The 22,365-nt window shown below is 39.2% G+C and overlaps 1 protein-coding gene across 5 annotated transcripts in view; it reads left to right on the forward strand.

Annotated features, from left to right (window-relative positions):
• NAA35 (N-alpha-acetyltransferase 35, NatC auxiliary subunit) overlaps positions 1-22,365 on the forward strand; it is a 39,153-nt gene that overhangs the window by 14,795 nt on the left and 1,993 nt on the right. For all 5 annotated transcript variants that reach the window (XM_065860449.2, XM_065860450.2, XM_071802408.1 and 2 more), the window contains 12 exons: positions 143-193; positions 1,026-1,109; positions 9,833-9,947; positions 10,437-10,615; positions 11,675-11,734; positions 12,777-12,883; positions 13,115-13,181; positions 14,647-14,745; positions 16,020-16,198; positions 18,122-18,258; positions 19,621-19,688; positions 19,935-20,075. In XM_065860449.2, coding sequence (XP_065716521.1) covers positions 143-193; positions 1,026-1,109; positions 9,833-9,947; positions 10,437-10,615; positions 11,675-11,734; positions 12,777-12,883; positions 13,115-13,181; positions 14,647-14,745; positions 16,020-16,198; positions 18,122-18,258; positions 19,621-19,688; positions 19,935-20,075 — 1,287 coding nt within the window. The remainder of the gene's footprint in view (positions 1-142; positions 194-1,025; positions 1,110-9,832; positions 9,948-10,436; positions 10,616-11,674; positions 11,735-12,776; positions 12,884-13,114; positions 13,182-14,646; positions 14,746-16,019; positions 16,199-18,121; positions 18,259-19,620; positions 19,689-19,934; positions 20,076-22,365) is intronic.

Raw genomic sequence — 22,365 nt, forward strand, 5'->3', positions numbered from 1 at the left:
ATATATTAAGAGGGTTTGAAATAGAGAACTGATTCTTTAGGGTTATTTAATGGGTGGATGTTCTGGAGAGGGTGAAGGGATTTTATCAGTAGCTTCCATTTGCGATTTTTAAGAAATTATTTGAAATGCCTTTACTTTCCAGAGCACCCGAAGTCGACAAGGAGAAGAGAGAGATCCAGAAGTTGAACTCGAAGTAATTAATTGTTTACTTTTTTCTGGATTTTGTGAATGAGTACATCAATACTTTAATCAGTAGTTATCAGCTCGTGAGACGTGTGTCATCAATGTTGCCACTACTGTCATATCTGAGCTACTCTAAACATGACCCTGAGCATATACCAGGCTAGCAGGTAGACTTTTGTGCTGCCATTCTGGATTGTTGTGATCGTTCTAGATGGATCCCAACCTCAGAATAGTGGTGCTACTGCAGTTCTGCCATTCATGCGCCTACCTCTCAAGAAAAAGCCATTAGCAAAGTAGGTGGTCTTATCTATCTTCTGCTTTCGTCCCTCAGTTTCCTTCCCAGCAGCTTTTAGTGCTGCTGGCAGCCTCCCTGTCCAGGGAGAAAGTAGGAAGAGAAGGGGAAAGCAGTGTAGCTCCTTCCAGAAAAAGTGATAATTGAAGTAGTTGATGTGGTTGGTTTAGAAGAGTGTGAGTTTCCTTTACTGGGAAAGGTTATTTTCTTCAGAAATTATTTGTAACATAGATCTTAAAAAAAAAAAGAAAAAAAAGTTGGTTTAATAATTTCTAGTTGTTCACTTAAGCTGAGGTTTCAATGATATTTGCATAGGAGATAGCTATACAGTCAGTGATTGTGCTTTACCCAAAGTATTATCTTATTTTTTGTGTTAGTGCTTCTCTGACAGCAGTACAGATTTCTTCTACGAATTTGATAACTTTCTACAAAATCATACTAGACACTGTATTTTTAAGGCTAGGGACCATGCCTCAATAAATCATTTTTTTAATAAGTTTCAGGATTTAATGTGTATTTATTATTAATATGCAGTATATTTTTATGACAGCATCAACAGTGTTTAGCTGTGTTCAGCAGAGTCAAGTTTACCCGGGTACTGCTGACTGTTCTGATAGCATTTACCAAAAAAGAGGTACGTTCATTTGGTGTTTCTGTGTTCGCGTTGTGATCCTGTGAATTACTCGTTTTTCATTCTCTAAGGTGAAGCAGTGTCGAGGGTTAAGATTGTGGGGTGACAATCAAACCCTGGCAGATGTATTGTTAACCTCCTCTCCCCCCCACTTCCCCCTTTTGCCCCTCCCTCTCCCCCCTTCCCACTCAGGACAGGCCATCGGGAGGGAAAGAAGGACAGAGAGAAGAGAGTTGGAAAAGTTAAAGATGTTTTACTAATGCTACTAATAAGAATAGAGAAAATAATACAAAATATACAAAACCAATCTTGTAAGTCTCAGCAACTGCAGAGCCAGCACCCAAAGTCCTGGATTAGATTCTGTAGCCAACCGGAGCTGGATTCAGTCTCTCACTAGGCCTCCGTTCACAGGGACGACCAGCAAGGTCCTCTCCTAATGTCAGCCATGAGGAAAAAAGGAAAAGGGGTGAGATCCTCGTGATCTCCCACTTTTATATGAAGTATTCACGTGAATGGCATGTTATACACTATTGGTCAGTCTCTCGGTCATCAGTTTCTCGTTGCCCCTCTCGCGAGATGTCCATCTGTGCTTATCAATAAGTTTGCATTCCATTGCTAGGTTTAACCAAAACATGTGTTGGGTTCTCCAGGAAAATGCAGCTAACATGAAGGCTTTAGCTGACAGGTAAAAATTCACTAAAAGAGAAACTTGTTTTTTAACAAAACCAGGACATTCCACCCCTTATAATATGCCATTCACTGAATACTTAAACCTTATCAATACAATCTATCAATACAATCTAATTAATCACTACTACTATATATATATATATATATATATATATATATATATATATATATATATATATGTACACATATATATATATATGTACATATATACACAGGAGTAATTAATCAGTGGACCATCCTTTGAAAAGTTCATTAAGTTCATTTTGTCACAACAGTCTCCCAGGGCAGGAAAAATCGTACAAGTGCATCTCGTGACCACTGTTTGTGGGTTAAGGACACCAACTTCGAAGAAGGTGTCGGGCGACACTTCAAGAAGCTAGCTCTGGTTTCATCATCACTATCTTGATCTGAAAAACACTTATTAAACACTGTTAGTACGGCAATTCACATCATACAGTTCAGCATTGCATATTTTCACCTAAAATCAAATCCCCTTGAGGTACATACCGAACTTCTCCATCCGTAAGCATCACCCACCAGGTGCTGCCAGGTCCCTGGGCAAAAACAGTCCCACGAATAGGTTTGCCTTTGCCTGAGGCAGGAGTAACCCAGACTGCCTTTCCTAACATATTTTTCATGTGTACTACAGGGACTTTATCTCCTTCTACAGTCCGTAGAATTTCTGATTGGGCAGCCCCGGCTCGATTGGTTGATCCCCTAGTGTTGACCAACCAAGTGGCTTTTGCTAAATGTGAATCCCAGTTTTTAAAGGTTCCACCACCAAGTGCCTTTAGTGTAGTTTTTAACAAACCATTGTACCTTTCAATTTTCCCAGAGGCTGGTGCATGATATGGAATATGATATACCCACTCAATACCATGTTCTTTGGCCCAATTGTCTATAATACTGTTTTTGAAATGAGTACCATTGTCTGATTCAATTCTTTCTGGCGTACCGTGCCGCCAAAGGACTTGCTTCTCAAGGCCCAAGATAGTATTTCGGGCTGTAGCATGAGGTACGGCATATGTTTCCAACCATCCAGTGGTTGATTCCACCATTGTAAGTACATAACGCTTACCTTGACGTGTTTGTGGAAGTGTAATATAATCAATCTGCCAAGCTTCTCCATACTTATAGTTTAACCATCGTCCCCCATACCATACAGGTTTTAACCGTTTTGCTTGTTTGATTTCGGTGCAAGTTTCACATTCATGAATAACCTGTGAAATAGTGTCCATAGTTAAATCCACCCCTCGATCACGAGCCCATTTGTATGTTGCATCTCTACCTTGATGCCCTGAAGCATCATGGGCCCACCGAGCTAGGAAAAGTTCACCTTTATGTTGCCAGTCCAAGTCCACCTCAGCTACTTTAATCTTAGCAGCTTGATCTGTTTGTTGGTTGTTTAGATGTTCCTCGGTGGCTCGACTTTTAGACACATGAGCATCTACATGACGAACTTTCACAGGCAGGCTCTCTAGCCGAGCAGCAATGTCTTGCCACAGTGTGGCAGCCCAAATGGGTTTACCTCTGCGTTGCCAGTTGCTTTTCTTCCATTGCTGTAGCCACCCCCACAAGACATTTGCTACCATCCATGAGTCAGTATAGAGATAAAGTATTGGCCACTTCTTGCGTTCAGCAATGTCCAAAGCCAGCTGGATAGCTTTCACTTCTGCAAACTGACTGGATTCACCTTGTCCTTCAGTGGCTTCTGTAACTTGTCGTGTGGGACTCCACACAGCAGCTTTCCACCTTCGATGTTTTCCTACAAGACGACAGGATCCATCTGTGAACAGTGCATACTGCTTATCAGTCTCTGAAAGCGTATTATATGGTGGTGCTTCTTCAGCACGTTTTACTTCCTCCTCATCTGGAGACATCCCAAAGTCTTTGCTTTCTGGCTGGTCTGTAATAACTTCTAATATCCCTGGACGGTTGGGACTTCCAATTCGAGCTCGTTGCGTGATCAGTGCAATCCATTTACTCCATGTAACTTCGGTTGCATGATGTGGAGAGGGAACTGTCCCTTTGAACATCCAGCTCAGCACCGGCAGTTGAGGTGCCAGGAGGAGCTGTGCTTTAGCGCCGATCACTTCTGAAGCAGCTCGAACTCCTTCATATGCTGCTAGTATCTCCTTTTCAGTTGCAGTATAGTTGGCCTCAGATCCTTTGTATCCTCGACTCCAAAAACCTAAGGGTCGACCTCGGGTTTCTCCTGGTGCTTTCTGCCAGAGGCTCCAGGTAAGTCCATTATCTCCGGCTGCGGTGTAGAGCACATTTTTAACATCTAGTCCAGTTCGGACTAGTCCAAGGGCCACCGCATGAGTTATCTCACGCTTAATTTGTTCAAAAGCTTGTTGTTGTTCAGGGCCCCACTCAAATTGGTTCTTTTTACGAGTCACTCGATAGAGAGGGCTGTAGTCAGGAACATGCATTCTCCAAAAACCTACGACGCCCAAGAAAGTCTGTGTCTCCTTTTTATTAGTAGGTGGAGACATTGCTGCAATTTTGTTGATCACATGCATTGGGATCTGACGACGGCCATCTTGCCATTTTATTCCTAAAAACTGGATCTCTCGTGCAGGTCCCTTGACCTTGCTTCGTTTTATGGCAAAACCAACATCCAAAAGAATATGAATTATTCTCTCACCTTTCTCGAAGACTTCTTTTGCTGTGTCACCCCATACGATGATGTCATCAATATATTGCAAGTGTTCTGTAGCTTCACCTTGCTCCAACGTGGTCTGGATCAGTCCATGGCAGATGGTAGGACTGTGTTTCCACCCCTGGGCCAAGCGATTCCATGAATACTGGATGCCCCTCCAGGTGAAAGCAAACTGCGGCCTGCACTCTGCTGCTACAGGAATAGAGAAAAATGCATTAGCAATGTCAATTGTAGCATACCACTTGGCTGCCTTTGACTCCAGTTCAAATTGCAGTTCTAGCATGTCAGGCACAGCAGCACTCAGTGGTGGTGTAACTTCATTCAGGCCACGATAGTCTACAGTTAGTCTCCACTCGTCACTAGACTTACGCACTGGCCAGATTGGGCTGTTAAAAGGTGAGCGAGTCTTACTGATCACACCCTGGCTTTCCAATTGACGGATCAGCTTCTGGATAGGAATCAAAGAGTCTCGATTGGTGCGATATTGCCGGCGATGCACCGTCATGGTAGCAATTGGCACCTGCTGATTGTCAACCATCAGCAGTCCTACAACAGAAGGGTCATCTGAAAGACCAGGCAAATCAGACAGCTGTTCAATTTTCTCAGTGTCCACAGCTGCTATACCAAATGCCCACCTATACCCTTTTGGGTCCTTAAAATACCCTCTCCTGAGGTAGTCTATACCAAGGATGCACGGAGCATCTGGACCAGTCACAATGGGATGCTTTTGCCAGTTTTTTCCAGTTAGGCTCATTTCAACCTCTACAACAGTCAGCTCCTGGGATCCCCCAGTCACTCCAACAATATTGATGGATTGCGTTCCTTTATAATTAGAAGGAATTATTGTGCACTGAGCACCAGTGTCCACTAAAGCTTTGTACTCCTGGGGTTGTGTTGTACCAGGCCATAGTATTTGTACAGTCCAATAAACTCTGTTATCCCTTTCCTCCACCTGGTTGGAGGCAGGGCACCTCTAATTCCTGTTTTGCACAGTCTCTGGGTGTGAATTAGAGGTTCCTTCAAGAGCATCAGAATCTCTTCTGCTCCTTTTGTAAGCTGGAGCAGCCACCTTCCTAGGAGTTTTTCCTTTTATCTCACGTACTCGTTCTTGAAGTTCTGAGGTAGGCCTTCCATGCCACTTATTCATGTTTTCTCCCTGCTCATGTAGGAAGAACCACAGTGAACCTCTTTTTGTGGGCTGTCTCTGCCCTCTCTCTCGAGATTGGAAACGCCTTCTCCTAACAGCTGAAACATAGGTTTGTGCAGGTCGTGAACGGTACAAGTCTTCTCTGAGCTCTTTGATTTCTTGCAACAGCTTTTCAAACCAGTCATCAGATTTTTCACACAGTTTCTCCACAACGGAGACACAAGCCTGTAGAGAACCAGCAAGGCTGTCCTCAAAGTACCGGAGCTGCTCAATCACTTCATTAATTTCTTGTACACCTCTAGCTGACCAGACCATTCCTGCCAATGACTTATCATATGCAGGTGGTGCACTTTGTACAAATCTGCGCCACATAGATTTTGTACAATTGATTCTATCTGGGTCTGTCCCCTCTTGGCTGTTTGGTCCTAGATAGATGATCTCTCGCACAGCTAATTCTCTCAGGAACTGGATACCTCTCTCCATAGTATTCCATTTCCCTCACTTGGACATACAATCTTCCTTGTAGGGAAATCTGACTTTCATAGCTGCCAGGAGTCGGGTCCAGAGAGTAGCGGCATTAGACTCTCTTGAAATTGCCCTATCAATGGTGGAATCTTTTGACAGAGATCCCAGCTGCCTGGCTTCACCACCTTCTAATTCAATTGTTTCTGCCCCATTGTCCCAGCATCGCAGCAGCCAGGTTAAAATATTCTCGCCTTCACGACGACTGAAGTCTTTTCGCAGATCTCTCAGCTCACCTGGAGAAAAGGACCGAGTGGTGGTCACTTCATCTCCACCCTGTCCTGATGATGGCTCTTGGGTTGATGTTGGCCCTGTGCCATCACCTGCTGCACGGGTAGTCTTTCTAGTGACTTTCTTACAACCAGCAACTGATGCTGATATGGGTTCACCATCATTTGATTCATTTTCAGAGTCTGAATGACTGTCACAGTGATTGCTGTGGTTACAGCAGCAACAGTGCCCAGTGTGTGAAGACGGGGGGGCTGCCTTGTTAGCCTTTGAGGCTGGAGAAGTAACGTTATCTGCAGCGACCTTGGCAGAGGAGCTCTGCGGAGGAGCTGTAGCTTCAGCCTGTGAAGCCGCGGTTGGGGGGGCAGTAGCTGCAGCAGCAGCTTTGGCTGTTTTGCCTTTTCTCGAGCGTCTCGGAGTGCTTTTTGCTAAAGCTTCCGAAGACGCACCGCAAATCTCAGGACTAAAAAGAGACGCAAACCTCCTATTGAACCTCATTTCTCTTAACAGTAACACAAACTGACACACGTTCAGCAAACCAGATAACACCATCACAGTTCTATCAAAGCTCCAAGGATATTCAAAGTTCTCTAAAACATTTGCAAACTGTCCTAGCGAAAACACAAAAGTATTGTTAGTCAGCCTTTCTAAATATTCGCTTGACCAATTAGCAAATATAGAGCCATTCTGCTCTTTAATCTCTCCTGGAGGTTTTTCAAGGTAAAGCAGAAGCGAGTAGAAATTCATTAGCGGCTGCAGTGTAATGAAATAAACCAGTGCCATACCACACAGAATCATCATGACCGCTATCCAGTTTCTTGTTGTTATATAATGAATACTTCGATTTAGAAAGAAACACCAACACAGATATGGGATCAGCGAGCACAATGTAGAAAATAACTGATACAACTTTTGCCAAAACATCTTTAAATCAATGTAATTCACTTTGCCTTAATACCACTAAATAATATCCAAATCAAACAGACGCGCCAGTATCACAACTCTATGAGTTGGCACCGTGCCAAGAAAATTGAAAGGTACGTCAGAGCGGTAGAAAAGCCAAAAATCTCCAAATTTACCCCTTTCTCTTGCCCCACGTTGGGCGCCAATTATCTGTCGAGGGTTAAGATTGCGGGGTGACAATCAAACCCTGGCAGATGTATTGTTAACCTCCTCTCCCCGCCACTTCCCCCTTTTGCCCCTCCCTCTCCCCCCTTCCCACTCAGGACAGGCAATCGGGAGGGAAAGAAGGACAGAGAGAAGAGAGTTGGAAAAGTTAAAGATGTTTTACTAATGCTACTAATAAGAATAGAGAAAATAATACAAAATATACAAAACCAATCTTGTAAGTCTCAGCAACTGCAGAGCCAGCACCCAAAGTCCTGGATTAGATTCTGTAGCCAACCGGAGCTGGATTCAGTCTCTCACTAGGCCTCCGTTCACAGGGACAACCAGCAAGGTCCTCTCCTAATGTCAGCCATGAGGAAAAAAGGAAAAGGGCCGAGATCCTCGTGATCTCCCACTTTTATATGAAGCGTTCACGTGAATGGAATGTTATACACCATTGGTCAGTCTCTTGGTCATCAGTTTCTCGTTGCCCCTCTCGCGAGATGTCCATCCGTGCTTATCAATAAGTTTGCATTCCATTGCTAGGTTTAACCAAAACATGTGTTGGGTTCTCCAGGAAAATGCAGCTAACATGAAGGCTTTAGCTGACAGGCAAAAGTTCACTAAAAGAGAAACTTGTTTTTTAACAAAACCAGGAAAAGCAGTTATTCTGTAGCTTCTGTAGATTTGAATTGATGTTGCTGCAGATAAAGTGTTGGATAAAGCCTTACAGTGGCCACCATTCAGTTTTTGTTCATTTTTAAAGAAAACACAGGAAAGGCTACTAGCTGACATTACTGTGACCTTGCAGGGAGACAGAATATTTATTCTAGAACACTTAAAGAAAAATATTTATGAGTTTTGGATTACTCTGTTCACACCCATGAGCAGAACTTTTTTTCCTTGAATTCTGTCCCCTTCTGTGGAGTTACCTGACAATGGGCAGTGTTTTTTCTGTCTCTAGAGAGTTGATAGCTCTTCCTTTTGTGTGATATTGCATTTTTATCTACACTGTTTTCATCTGAGAAGGGGAATATATTGGCTTTCCATGCAATTTGCCTGTTTTTTTTAAATAAAAGATTTCCTCATTGTTGAGTGGGAAAGGAACTGCCTGTTCTCGGGTAAGGAGAAAGAATCATCTGAGGTAAAGCTGCTTTTTCTCAAGAGCTTTGTCTTTATACAAAGATAAATATCTGTCTCTTGGTTATTGTTATTTCCATTTACATAAATAAATAAACATTTCTCTTGCTTAAGTGGCATGGAGTCTTTCCCACATATTTTGCTGTCAGAGCAGCTGTATACAGCTGCTTGATTAAATTGAAAGTGACGTGCACATATCATTGATAGACATCAGTCTTGAGGAAAAAGTGATTGGATGGTTGATAGCAATTGCATTCTGAGTATAGCCATTAGTTGTATCAGAAGACAAACTGACATGTAAGTGATCTACACTGACGTACAACCAAATTCTTTGTGAACTGCAATGAGTTAATAATCTGTGCAAAATCAGATTATCTTAGTGTCGCTAAAGTCAGATTACTTAAAGTATAAGTTATTTACATCATGGACTACTTTGATTTGAATTAGATCTGCTTAGCAACTTATTCTTTTAGTAGGTTTGTGGATGCTATAATACATTAATGTGTATTACTCAGAGCTACAGATCTTGTTCAGCTTCTATTAGATCTTCAGAGGTTTTAAACATCTTCTTTTCTAAAAGGAGTCAAGTTTAATTTGACTTGAGATTTCAAATATTTCAAGTTCCATCAGGGACTGTTAGTCCACTGTTTTTTAAGATTTTAGATTTTATGGAGAGCTGTTTTAAATGGTACCCAGTTTGCTACCAGATCTGGAGTCACAAGACATAAGAAAATTCAACATGTCAGCAGATCATGAATCAAGATTTCTAACGGACATCTGGTGCCTTCTAATGTTATATAGTGATTTCATTTTAGTCAATAGGTTGTGTTTTGTCTATATTGTCAATAATAGGATTTTTTTCTTTGCAGTTGGAGTTCTGCCTCATTCGGCAGAAGAGTTTTGTGGCCTTTTTTGCCCACCCCGCCCTCAGTCCTCCAAAAGCAGAAGTAGAGGACTTTTGTGTAGTTTATACTCAACTTTCAGTCATAATTATTGTTAAGGCTTATCTCATAGAACAAACAGTGTACTACTACTAAATATATGTATAGGTATGTAAAATATAAAGAACAATTTATTGCTCAAAAATCAGTTTAGTTGGGGTTTTTTTCAGAACTGGTTGTGTACAAGCATTAGAATCTTGATATTCTTTTTTTCTGATACTAGCATTAGTTCTGTGATCAAAATATGTTGAGTCATAATGTGAATAACTTGTTACCTGCCTTTCAGACAAGTGCAGTTGCAGAAGCTCAGAAACTAATGACTCAGGCAGCTGACTTGCTTTCTGCCATTCACAATTCATTGCATCATGGTATCCAGGCACAGAATGACACCACTAAAGGAGGTATCACATTTTAAGATTTTACCATTTTTTTCCTTTCTTAAATATGCCATGTTGATAAACTTTAGTATCTGCATATATTTTAAAAATAATTATTATTTACTTTGAACCTGTTAGGGGTTTGCATTGTTTGATCTTAATTTTATTTCGCTAAATGATGGTTCTCTGGAAAACAACAGTGTTGCTTCAATGCCAGAGATAGCGTGAACTTTTAATGAAGTGTATTGCACTTCAAATCAGTGTATATGCCTTTTTAAAATAAGAAAGACCACCTCACTGTCTGTACAGGTATATGCTGAGGTGTTGAGGGTTGGGTTTTTTTAAATAGCAATCATTGTCGCAGTTGGGTAGTTGGTGTCTCTGGAAGTTAAATGTTAGTTTAAAAGTTCATTTTGGCTAATTGAATAATTTGTATTATACTTTAAAGCTTGAAGTGAGTTCTGAAAACTCAGCTTATATGCAGCTTTTCTCTCTCCCCTCCTCCATTACTAGATCATCCTATTATGATGGGCTTTGAGCCTCTTGTTAATCAGAGGTTGCTGCCACCAACTTTTCCTCGATACGCAAAAATAATTAAAAGGGAAGAAATGGTCAATTATTTTTCCAAACTAATAGACCGAATAAAAACTGTATGTGAAGTAGTCAACTTGACTAATTTGCACTGTATACTGGTAAGCATAAGTATTTCTTATTTATAGCCAAAAATACAGTCTTAAAATGTAACTTGCAAAAAATCATTCCATTTACGCATACTGAGCTGCGCATATAAATTTTTTGGTGTTTCTCATTGTTATGTACAGTTTCACAATTTGGTGTTTTTCCTGATACTTAATAGTTTTCTTTTTTTGACAAAGACCTTTTCTCCTCTCAGATCTCCCATTTTTCCCCATAACCTGTTAAATAATTATACATGTTAATGGCAGAGTTCAATCAAGTTCATTTCCTTGTAACTGTCTTTGAAGAGCTGCATCTACAGTAGCAGAACTTCATTCCTTGCTATATTAATGATTTTTTCAGCTTCAGTAAGCTGTATTTTGCATATGTACCTATAACACGAGAGAACACTTAATACATTTTGTTTAAGCATGTAATTCCCCAAATAGCTATAAAGTAAGCACCTGCTTATGTTATTTCCTGAATAAGTGTTTTTCTCAGTTACTGCCTACAATTATTAGAAGATACTTAAATGCTTGAAAAAACTTGTTACCATGTATGTGTTCACTGACTGAGTAAAGAGTCACATATATGTCAGTTTGAAGATCAAGCAGAAGATCTTTTGTCTTCCTATTCCTGCTAAATTGATTAAACTAGTGTTTGCATGAAGCATCTGGCAACAGTACATTGTGGTTTTGTTACATACCTGGTTCAGTTATGTTGTGATCTTAACAGTTTAATAGTATCCTTTTTTCTATGCTATCATCCTTCTAATTATTGCATCTGAAGAAGAAAATTCAGAAACTTTTTGTTCTGTTCAATTAAATGTAATTTCAGGAAAAAATAGAATTTAGCTTCATAATGTGTTCTATTTTGTTCAGATTATTCATGCTTTCTTACAAGTTGTATAAGCTATGCTATGTGTATGTATGTGTGTTTATGTGTAAGAATTACAGGCGTATTTACAAAATTGCGTATATGTGTATATATAAAAATGCAAGTGTGTGTGTGTAAATATATATTAAAAAATTGGCATATTAACCTGAATTGTCTTTTTTTTCCTAAATGTAAATTAGGATTTTTTCTGTGAGTTTAGTGAGCAATCACCATGTGTTCTTTCAAGATCACTGTTACAGGCAAGTCCCAATCTATGTCTTTGAATAAAATACTTCTGCATTCATTCTAAATATGGATTCATAATCTTGTTTCAAATATTTAAATTATTTGTGTATCACTTATTAAGTGGTAACGAATTTTCTGGAGATACTTAACTATTAGGCATATGGAGGCTTATATTCTGATCTAATTTTTTAATACATTTTAAAATAATGTTGCTTAGATCATGTTAGTACATGCCAATTAAAACAGGAAGTGTTAAAATATTTTTTCTGCCATAGAACTGGGCCTGTACATGCATTTTTGTTCTCTCTATGCTGCTTCAGTTTGGGGCTATTGTTTGTATTCATTGTCCCTGTTTGGACTGAAATTCAGGTATAGACTGCCTCTATTGCTACAGCAGTAAAACTGATGGTTAGGGCAGAACAGTGCTTCTCACTGCTTCACTTAATCTTGAAAGTATAGAATATAACTATTGGCAAGTAATATGTTTTCACAGTGTGTGTGTGTGTGTGTGTGTGTTCTGACTTTCTACTACATGTGTTTGTGCAATCCCTGTGGATGCCTGACAGCAGAATTTTTTCCTGCGCCTGGTGGGGAACCATGTAGGAAAGGGACACACGACTTGTGGAAGAGAGTGAAATGAACATCAGAAGCAACTAATGAAAGCTGTAGAATCTATAGGGGTAGAAAAAAGCCTGCATTAGTCTGAAGAATTACCTTTATTTGCCTTCAGGGAAACCACATAACCTATTTTATACTGATTTCAGAAGCATCTATCTGATTAATCACCTTTAAAAGTCCAAGAAATAAAATGATTTTGCATGCATTGTCTTACACAAGTAATAGGACAATAATGGCAATACCGGAGAAGTGACAGATCCTGACATGCCTCTATTTCTGAGTCTGTAGCATTGTAGCTAGCTGAAACATTTTAATTCTTTAAGCAATCTTACAAGTTTCTGATATAAAATATGTACTGTAAGAGCTTTCTATTAATAATTTCTAAAGCATTGCTTTTAACTTAAAACATGTTTCTAAAAAACACATTTTCACTTTCAGACAACTTTTCTGGTAGATAACAAGAAGGTGTTTGGCACTCATCTCATGCAAGACATGGTAAAAGATGCTTTAAGGTCTTTTGTCAGTCCTCCAGTACTTTCCCCAAAGTAAGTGGATCTGAGTTTACTTGCATGTGTTTACATGTCTGATGTAAAAATACTTCTGCTTAAAAAAATAAGGACAAACCTATAAAGAATATATACATTTTGTACTTACGAGTGCTTAAGTATGAAGGAGTGACTCACTGTTGCTGCACTCACGTTTCTTTTTTAATTTTGCGGTACATAGACTGGTGGCATTTATAAGCATATGTATGTATGTGGATATTTTCCTTTTAGGTGTTGTCTTTACAATAGTCACCAGGCAAAGGACTACATTGATTCCTTTGTGACACATTGCGTTCGGGTAAGTGTTCATTCCAATTACAGCATCTCTGTGTGTATATGAGCACTTCCAAGATTTCCTTGCTTTTGAAAATGAGACCACAATTTTTAGATACATGACATGAAGGCAAAATTGCAGAAGTTGACCCTCTTTAAATGGTAACACTTTTTAAAAAGCCAGTATAGTCATTGCTGTTTGTTTTCTGTATTATGCTTCCAGATATCTCACTAACATTTCACTTTATTAGAAATCTGCACCTACTACCTCTTTAAAGGGTAGCTTCATGTCACAGGAAAATGCATGCACTAGTAAAACCAAAAATATTTTTACGTTCTCTCCAGTTTGAAGTTTTAAAATTGTTTTAAAAGTTTCAGTTATTGAATGCAGCACAATGAAAATATAAGAAAATCATAAAATAATAGAATGATTTAGGTTAGAAAAGACACATAAATAAGATCTTTGAGTCCAACTATTAAACTAACACTGCCAAGTCCACCACTAAACTACGTCCCTAAGCACCACATCTATGCATTTTTTAAACACCTGCAGGGATGGTGACTCCACCACTTTCTTGGGCAGCCTTTTCCAATGCCTGACAACCCTTTCTGTGAAGAAATTTTTTCTGATATCCAATCTAAACCTCCCCTGCTGCAACTTGAGGCCATTTCCTCTCATCCTGTCACTTGCTACTTGGGAGAAGAGACCAGCACCCTCCATGCTACAACCTCCCTTCAGGTAGTTGCAGACAGTGATGAGGTCTCCCCTCAGCCTCCTTTTCTCCAGGCTCAAAGTCTTTTCTGTAGTGAGGAGCCCAAAACTGAACACAGGATTCAACGTGCAGCCTCACCAGTGCCAGGTACAGGAGGACAATCCCTTCCCTAGCCCTACTGGCCACACTAGTTCTGATACAAGCAGGGGTGCTGTTGATCTTCTTGGCCACATGGGCACATGGATTTAGGCATAAGAAATATCTCTCTTACCCCGAACATTCTGTTCTGATCAGATTCCTAAAGATGCTTGCTCAATTTCAGGTTGACTTGTGTGGAGAGAAATAGGCTCTTGCATCTTGATGGGCAGTGGGCACAGGCTGAAGCATAGAAGGTTCCCTCTGAATATGAGGAGAAACTTCTTTACTTTGAGGGTGATAGAGCACTGCAACAGGCTGCCCAGACAGGTTGTGGAGTCTCCTCTGGAGACATTCATAACCCACCTGTACACATTCCTGTGTGATCTGCTCTAGGTGAATCTGCTGTAGCAGGTGGGTTGGAATAGATGATCTCCAGAGGTCCCTTCCAACCCAAACATTCTCTGATTCTGTGATCACTCAGAGAGCTTGCTTGCCTGCTAGCTCGCACTCCCTAAGGAGCTGTAAGGAACCCACCTCCTCATATAGATATATTAAACAAGTGCCTAAATCAACATCATAGTACTTCTGTAGCTTTAAACTTGTGTTGAAAATTTCAAACTACACTCTTGTTTCTTTCAGCCATTCTGTAGTCTGATTCAAATCCATGGACACAACAGAGCTCGTCAGAGGGATAAACTGGGTCACATTCTTGAGGAATTTGCTACCCTCCAGGATGAGGTAATGTCCTAGGCAGCAGGCCAGGAAACTTTTCTTTCCAGGTATATTCCTACTGGAGTGGAGCATGTGGTATTAGATCCTAGATCAATGAAGCGGCTCCTTTGTCCTAAAATTTTTAGGACAAGGATTCCTCAAATGCAGACCAGGAAGTCTATAGTATGCATCCAAAGACTTCCTGTTAGATCTATTGAACTAAAAGTTGTTGCATTTTTGAAGATTAACTTTGTCCAGTAAGTAGACTTCAAGTAACCCTGCTATGATGTCTGTAATTTACTGGCAATTGCCCTGCTTTTAGTCTCTGTCCTGCTTGTAACTGTCAGTCTGCAAGATGTAACCAGGGAGAGTTGGATGAGCCATGTTTACCAGACACCTTTGAAAATTCAGTCTTACAGCTATGTAAGATGTAAACTGCAAAATTTAATAACGAATTTTAAAATATATGTAAATTAAATCAACTGATTTTGAACATTTCTGAAGAATGGGAAGTGAAAGATTACAGGGAACGGTATATTTCTACTTGCTGGAAATGTATTTCTGCAGCACTGAGAGGCATGAAATAACACAATATTTTCCAATATGTGCATGCTGAGGAGAACAGGCAAGGAACTTGGAGCTGGGGGGGAGATTTTGTGGTCCAGGTTCTCTTAAGATGGTTTTGTTGGGAGTTTGTTGCAATACTGCAGCTGAGACACACTGGTTTCACTTTGTAACAGGTTGTATGGGTTGGTTTGTTCGGGACTACTGATAATATTCCAACTGTGAGAGACTTCATGTCTTCTTTACAATTACTTTTTAAGATGGAACTGGCTTTAGCAATATTTTGGTTTCCCTGGTGGGCCACAGTGTGTTTCTTGCCTGTTAAGTTCATAAATTAAAAAAAAAAAAAAATATTGCCAATATAGCAAAACTAATAACAGGTTGTAATGGGTTCTGAGTTTCAGTGTTCATGTGACTGCTAACAATCTGTATAGAAATACTCTTAAAATTTTAAGTTTAAAAAAACCTGATGTTATTGCTGTATTACTGCATAGAGTATTTGTGGATTTTCTGTGCAGCAGAGTTTACTTACGTGAGTAACTTTCCGGTTTTCTGACAGTTCTAGACTACAGAAGTGGCAATATCTGTAAAGACATATTTCTGTCTTTTAATCTGGAGCATGGTTTCACTGACCCAATTTGTATTCAGTTTTTAAGGGTTTTTGTTCTGGCAGAACTTGGATGCTGTTTCCGTCAAATGTTCTTCCTCCCCTGTTACTGTCCTTTCTTTTTCAATAGGCAGAGAAAGTGGACGCAGCACTGCATAGTATGTTACTGAAGCAGGAACCACAAAGGCAACATTTGGCTTGCTTGGGCACCTGGGTCCTCTATCATAACCTTCGTATCATGATACAGTATCTTCTGAGTGGCTTTGAGTTGGAACTTTACAGTATGCATGAATACTACTACATATATTGGTAAGAGGATGCTTTATTGACAGTTGTTGGAGGGGTGCTCTCACAGAGCTGTAATTGGGGGGGTTGGACTAGATGATCTTTTGAGGTCCCTTCCAATCCCAAACATACTGTGATACTGTAATTTCAAATACTTACATGAGTGAATTCAACTATGCTTTTTTAATCTCAGACTTTCTTAACACAGTATTTAGTTTACTTATTCCTTAAATTACGAGTGGAAAAAAAAATCTGTTGGGTTCTTTTCTAGACTTACTAAATAGTGTACAACTTCTTTTTTAAAATAGTAATTCACTTTCTATTTAGCTTTTTAAAACTGTCTTCTAATGACAATGAATGAAAAATGTGCCCATTTTGGCATAAAGGAGAATGCAGGAGGAAAGCCATTTATTTTATTCTTTTCTGTCTTTGTAGTACCAAGACCAATAGTCTTGTTGATGTCAAGTATTTTTAAAAACACGTACTGAGTTTTAAGTTGTGACTGTAGTCTGACAGCTGTCTAGGTAAAAATAACATTTTACTCTGAGTACATTTGAAGAGTCAACTGCCTGTAGTTAAGATGATTGCACTGTTATGGAGTCAAAATGCTTTTTTTTTCCACTTCTGTTCACATGGATTATTTTTCGTGGTGGGTTGGTCCAAAAGATAAATTATTTTAGATGGTTCATTTTTTGATTCAGCATTAAAAATTTGATGTTGAACCTTCCTATGTTGAAGTGCTTCTACACTTACATATTTTGGGGGGGTATACTTAACGTTTTGTGGGGTTTTTTTGTTTGTTTTTGTTTGGGGATTTCTTAGTTGGAGGGGGTTGTTGGTTGTGATGGGGTTTGCTTCATTTTTTTTGTTGTTGCTTTTTTGTTTTGCTCTATTATTTTTTCCTGTAAAGCTAGCAATAAACTGTTATTAAATAAGCTGTAAGCCTTCTTTCTGAGAGATTAGACTGAACTTCAGTGCATCTCATTGTGTTTCTAGGCTGTTTCATTAGTAAATTAATTGAGAAAATTAATATTCCATGTAGCTACTAAAGGTGGCAATATTCTTTAAGTTATACCTCAATAAATAATAAAAAGCTTTCTGTCAGATGGTATTTTTAGCTGCCAGTTTTTCCCCCACCATGTTAATAAAATCACTTTTGTTTGAAACTGTTGTGTCAACTGCTTTATCTCCTTACTCTAAGTAAAGAACAAAAAAGAGGAAATTTCTGAGAGGAAATATGCAAATTAATAATTATTTCTCAATAACTTTTCTTCTGAATTATGGCCACTTGTGAAGTATTATTTCTTCCTTCATGTGTTCCAGATCTGTAATTTCTACTCTTTTAGTTTCCCTAGTCCTTTTGAGCTGAAGTCAGTCAAGAGATTTATTTGATGTGCTTACTAAGAAATCATTCTTAAAGATTTGTCTTAAATCTTTTAGAATTGCATGTGGATTTCATGTTCCTGTGGGCTTGGTCCTTTTATTATTCCATGGCTTTTTAATGCTTGAAAAAAATCAGTAATAACCTTGTTTCTCGAAACAGTAATTCCTAACAAAAGTAGAAGAGATATTAACATAGTATCATTTTCAAAAATGCATCATTTACAGGAGGAAGAATTCTTGAAAAATTTGATCTTATGTGGGTTTTGAAATAATAAGAAGCTTAGACTTGACTTAGTTAATATGTAATTAATTTGCATACCTTGAGCTGTCTGTGATTGAATCTGTATGGATTCTTGTTTGGGGGAGTGGGAGGAACCAAAAAAAATGCAGAACACATGTTAATCTGTTGATTTGAGCCATGCAAAACAGGGTTTTTACTACCCTAAAAGTTGTCCTTTATCATTGGTTCTTTGAATAAACAACTTAGCATTCAGTGAGGATATGTGCATTATGAATACATTTTGTACTGTCATATGCAACAGCTACATACTGTTTTTACTGCAGGTATCTGTCAGAGTTTCTCTATGCCTGGTTGATGTCAACACTGAGCCGTGCTGACAGCTCTCAAATGGCGGAGGAGAGAATAATGGAGGAACAACAGAAGGGTCGTAGTAGTAAGAAAACGAAGAAAAAGAAAAAAGGTACCTAGGTGTAGAGTATAACTCAGACTTGTAGAATTAAAAATCAGAATTTATAGTCAACACTGATGTGGGTAGGAAAAATGTCCTCAAGTTTATGAAGGCTGAATGTAAAACCTTATGACTAAAAAGGTCAGTCACTGTGTAAGAATTGCGCATTTATTTATTTATTTTAAAATAGGTCTTTCAGAAAAAGCAGCTTATTTATATTCATAGCTTCACCAATCCTGTTATATGTTGTGTCTTGTGAGACATAATTAACAGGTACAGAGCCATTACTTTTGAAAAGTACTACTTTTCCACGGCCTGTAATTCCTCCAGAAGTATGGGGGTTTGTGACTGTAGCTAGATTCAAAGACTAAACTTTCAGTGTATTTCTGTAATTTCTGTTTGGCTTCAGAAGGTGTTCAAGCACGTTTCTTAATTTTACAATGTTGAGTTGTCCCGTTTCACTTCAGTGGTAGTACTGTTGTGTAAAAGCCCCTTTAGAAGCTCGTGCTTTCTCTGGTGTATATGCATGAGGGAAAACGAGAATTTCCCTTCCTATATCATAGCTTTCTGTCTCTGTGTTCAGAACTGCAAGCCTGCTATCGAAAAGGCATCCAAAACCAGTGTCTATATGGCATTTGGTACAGATTTGCCATGCCTAAGTGGCTACTAAGATTGTAGTATGTTGGAGTGATCTTAGCATTGCAAATAAACAATGTGCAGAAGCTCGCTTTCACTCTTTGCTGTTCTTTCTTTTTTGAGTGCTTATCCTTGTCTTCTTTTCAAGGGATACAATTAGATGTGACCAGCTCAGGGTAATAGCAACTAAATTCCCTTGTCTCTAGAAGTTCAAAAAAGTAGTACTGCATTTTATACTTTTTTAAAAGGTGCCAAGTATTGTACAATCTGGCACTAGTTAAATACTGGAAATGAAAGGGGAGCTTAAAGAATGTTATCAGAATGAAAATCTTTCTTAAATTGATAAAAATGCTTTAACCTTATAGTCTTAGAAGTTAAAAAAAAAATCCATGAACTAAACAAACATGTCTCTCAGCTACCAGTTTTAAATTCTAGACAATTGTTTAGTGTTGTATAGTGCCATACTAATGCCATGGACTGTCTGGACCAGTTTATCTTACTGATGGCAGTATGGTATTCCTTTGACTGCTAAGTATGTCTTTGAGATATTTTGTGTAATCAGAAGCCAGGTGAGCAGAAATGCATGTTTGTGCTTTTTATGTTTCAGTTTTCTTTCATTATTTTAAAACATAATTGGGAATTATATCACTTTCTGAAAATGTGAAAGAACTGTTTCCTTCTGAAATTAATATGTGTACTTACGTTGAATAAAAAAAATATTTTGTGTGATATTTGCAGTTCGCCCTCTCAGCAGAGAGATCACCATGAGTCAAGCATACCAAAATATGTGTGCTGGGATGTACAAGGTAATTTATTTGTGCTTGCTGAACAATGGCTTCAGTTTTTTTGTAGTAGGAATCAAGCATACATTGCATGCCTTTTTTGTTTTTAGTGGGACTGGAAATTATGTTCAGGTTCATAATGTGATATAGTAAATTCTATACTATTTTTCTATCTTTCTAGTTATAGCTAAATCATAACTTTAATCTTGCTCATAGCAAACTATGACATAAAGCTAACGCTTTTCACTGTATTTATTCTTTCCCATTTAGACGATGATTGCGTTTGACATGGATGGCAAAGTAAGAAAACCCAAGTTTGAGCTGGACAGTGAGCAAGTTCGATATGAGCACAGGTTTGCTCCATTCAACAGTGTTATCACACCACCTCCAGTGCACTACTTGCAGTTTAAAGTGAGTAATCTTGAAACACGGTGCCACTCATGCTTTTATGAAGGTCATTTCCTCACCTACTATAGACATTGTTTTCATTGTAAAAAAAAAGCTTTTACTATCTCAAAATTCATATTGAAGTTTAAGTCAAAATGGCAAGGAATTCTAGCTTTAGTTGTGTGCAGGAAAAATATATTGCTTTGAATTCTTACTAAAATTAGACCTTTAGATATTTAAAAATTGAACTGATGGTGTGGTTTATGAGATGCTTGGGTTGGTTTGCATGCAAATAAAATCTCTTCAAATTCTGTTGGCAGACTTTTGGGCTGTGGCTATATAGCAGAATGTTTTTAGTACTGCTGTAAGCAAACAGGAAAATGAAACAAAAGTAATTTTGAGTGTAAAATCACGAAAGTGTTGATTGGAATGGACTGGTGGAGGCTTGTCTTGTCCAGTCTCCTGCTTGAAGTAGTTGTATAGATCACATCAATGCTGTTTTTGTCTAGCCAAGTCTGAAAAAATCAAAGGATGGAGATTTTCCAAACTCCTTGGTTAGCCTGATCCAATCACTTTTCTTGGTCCCTTTAGTCTTTGGATAACCTGTCTGAGGTTTACACTATTCACCTTTTTTCCTAGTGTCCAGTCTGAATTAGTTAAGCCACCATTTGTGACCTCTCCTCCCATGTTGTGTTGCCTGCTATTAGCAAGGAGCACAGGTTTGTCCTCTGACAACTTTGTAACTACCTTTCAAGTAGCTGTAGGCTGCTGTTAAGCTTACCCACTAGTGTTCTTGTCTAACTGAAAAAGTCCAGGTCCATTGACCTCCCCTTGTGGGTCACAGGCTCTGGGCCCTCAGCCATCTCCAGATCGCAGCATTTTCATAGACTGGGTGAGTCACAGAATCACAGAATGTTAGGGATTGGAAGGGACCTCGAAAGATCATCTAGTCCAATCCTCCTGCCGGAGCAGGAACACCTAGATGAGGTTACACAGGAAGGTGTCCAGGCAGGTTTTGAATGTCTCCAGAGGAGACTCCACAACCCCCCTGGGGAGCTTGTTCCAGTGTTCTGTCACCCTCACTGTGAAGAGGCCTCTTCTCAAATTTAAGTGGAACCTCCTCTGTTCCAGTTTGAACCCATTGCCCCTTGTCCTACCATTGGTTGTCCCCGAGAAGAGCCTGGCTTCATCCTCGTGACACCTACACTTTACATATTTAGAAACATTAATGAGGTCACCCCTCAGTCTCCTCCAGACTAAAGAGACCCAGCTCCCTCAGCCTTTCCTCATAAGGGAGATGCTCCACTCCCTTCATCAACTTCGTGGCTCTGCGCTGGACTCTCCAGCAGTTCCCTGTCCTTCTTGAACTAAGGGGCCCAGAACTGGACACAATATTCCAGATGTGGTCTCACCAGGGCAGAATAGAGGGGAAGGAGAACCTCTCTTGACCTACTAACCACCCCCCTTCTAATACACCCCAGGATGCCATTGGCCTTCCTGACCACAAGGGCACAGTGCTGGCTCACAGTCCTGGCTCAGTGTCCAGCACTGGATGCCATATTTCAGATGTTACAACACAAATATTGAGTATAGGATGATAACCTTCCTTGGTCTGCTGGCCACACTCCTACTGGTATAGTCCTGTATGAGGTAATAAGGGCACCTTATTGACTTGTATTCAACTTGGTGTTCACAGTAATGCTGCTACTTATCCAACTGCTTATTTGCCTCTACTGATTTTAGGATTATTCTGCCTCAGGTGCAGAAACTTGGACGTTTCTTGTTAAACTTAGATTTCTGGTGGCTAAACTTCAGGTTTCTAAAGGTCTGTCTGAACTGAAGCCATACTATTTTGTATGCCAGTCACTCTCCCTAATTTAGTGTTCTGAACAGTTGTAGTGGAAGTGATTTCTTCCTTGTAATTGAAGTTTTTTATCTGCAATCAAAAAAAAAAAAAAAAAAAGAAGTTTTGGACAGATTCAATATCTCAGCTGCTGTAAAGTTGATTTGAACAAACAACATCATATACTTTTTTTTTCTCCTATTTTTTCTTGTAATTTCACATCCTGCTGCGTGGCACTATTAAAGCAAATGAATGACAAGTTGTTCAGGGGAGTGATTGTTTTATCAAGAGTATGAGAGGCTCATTGCATCTTGTGGCACTATAAAATAATCAGTAAGAATTGTAACTGTAGTGCTGCTTGGTAGTTTTCAACTTCAGTATTTATTCTTAAAATATTTTTTAGTTGGCATAACTTTTTTCTTGAGCATTTTTTTAAATTAATGTGATAAAAATACAACTTGCTGGCAGATT

This window comes from Patagioenas fasciata, chromosome Z, assembly GCF_037038585.1.
Source record: "Patagioenas fasciata isolate bPatFas1 chromosome Z, bPatFas1.hap1, whole genome shotgun sequence".
NCBI lineage: Eukaryota > Metazoa > Chordata > Aves > Columbiformes > Columbidae > Patagioenas > Patagioenas fasciata.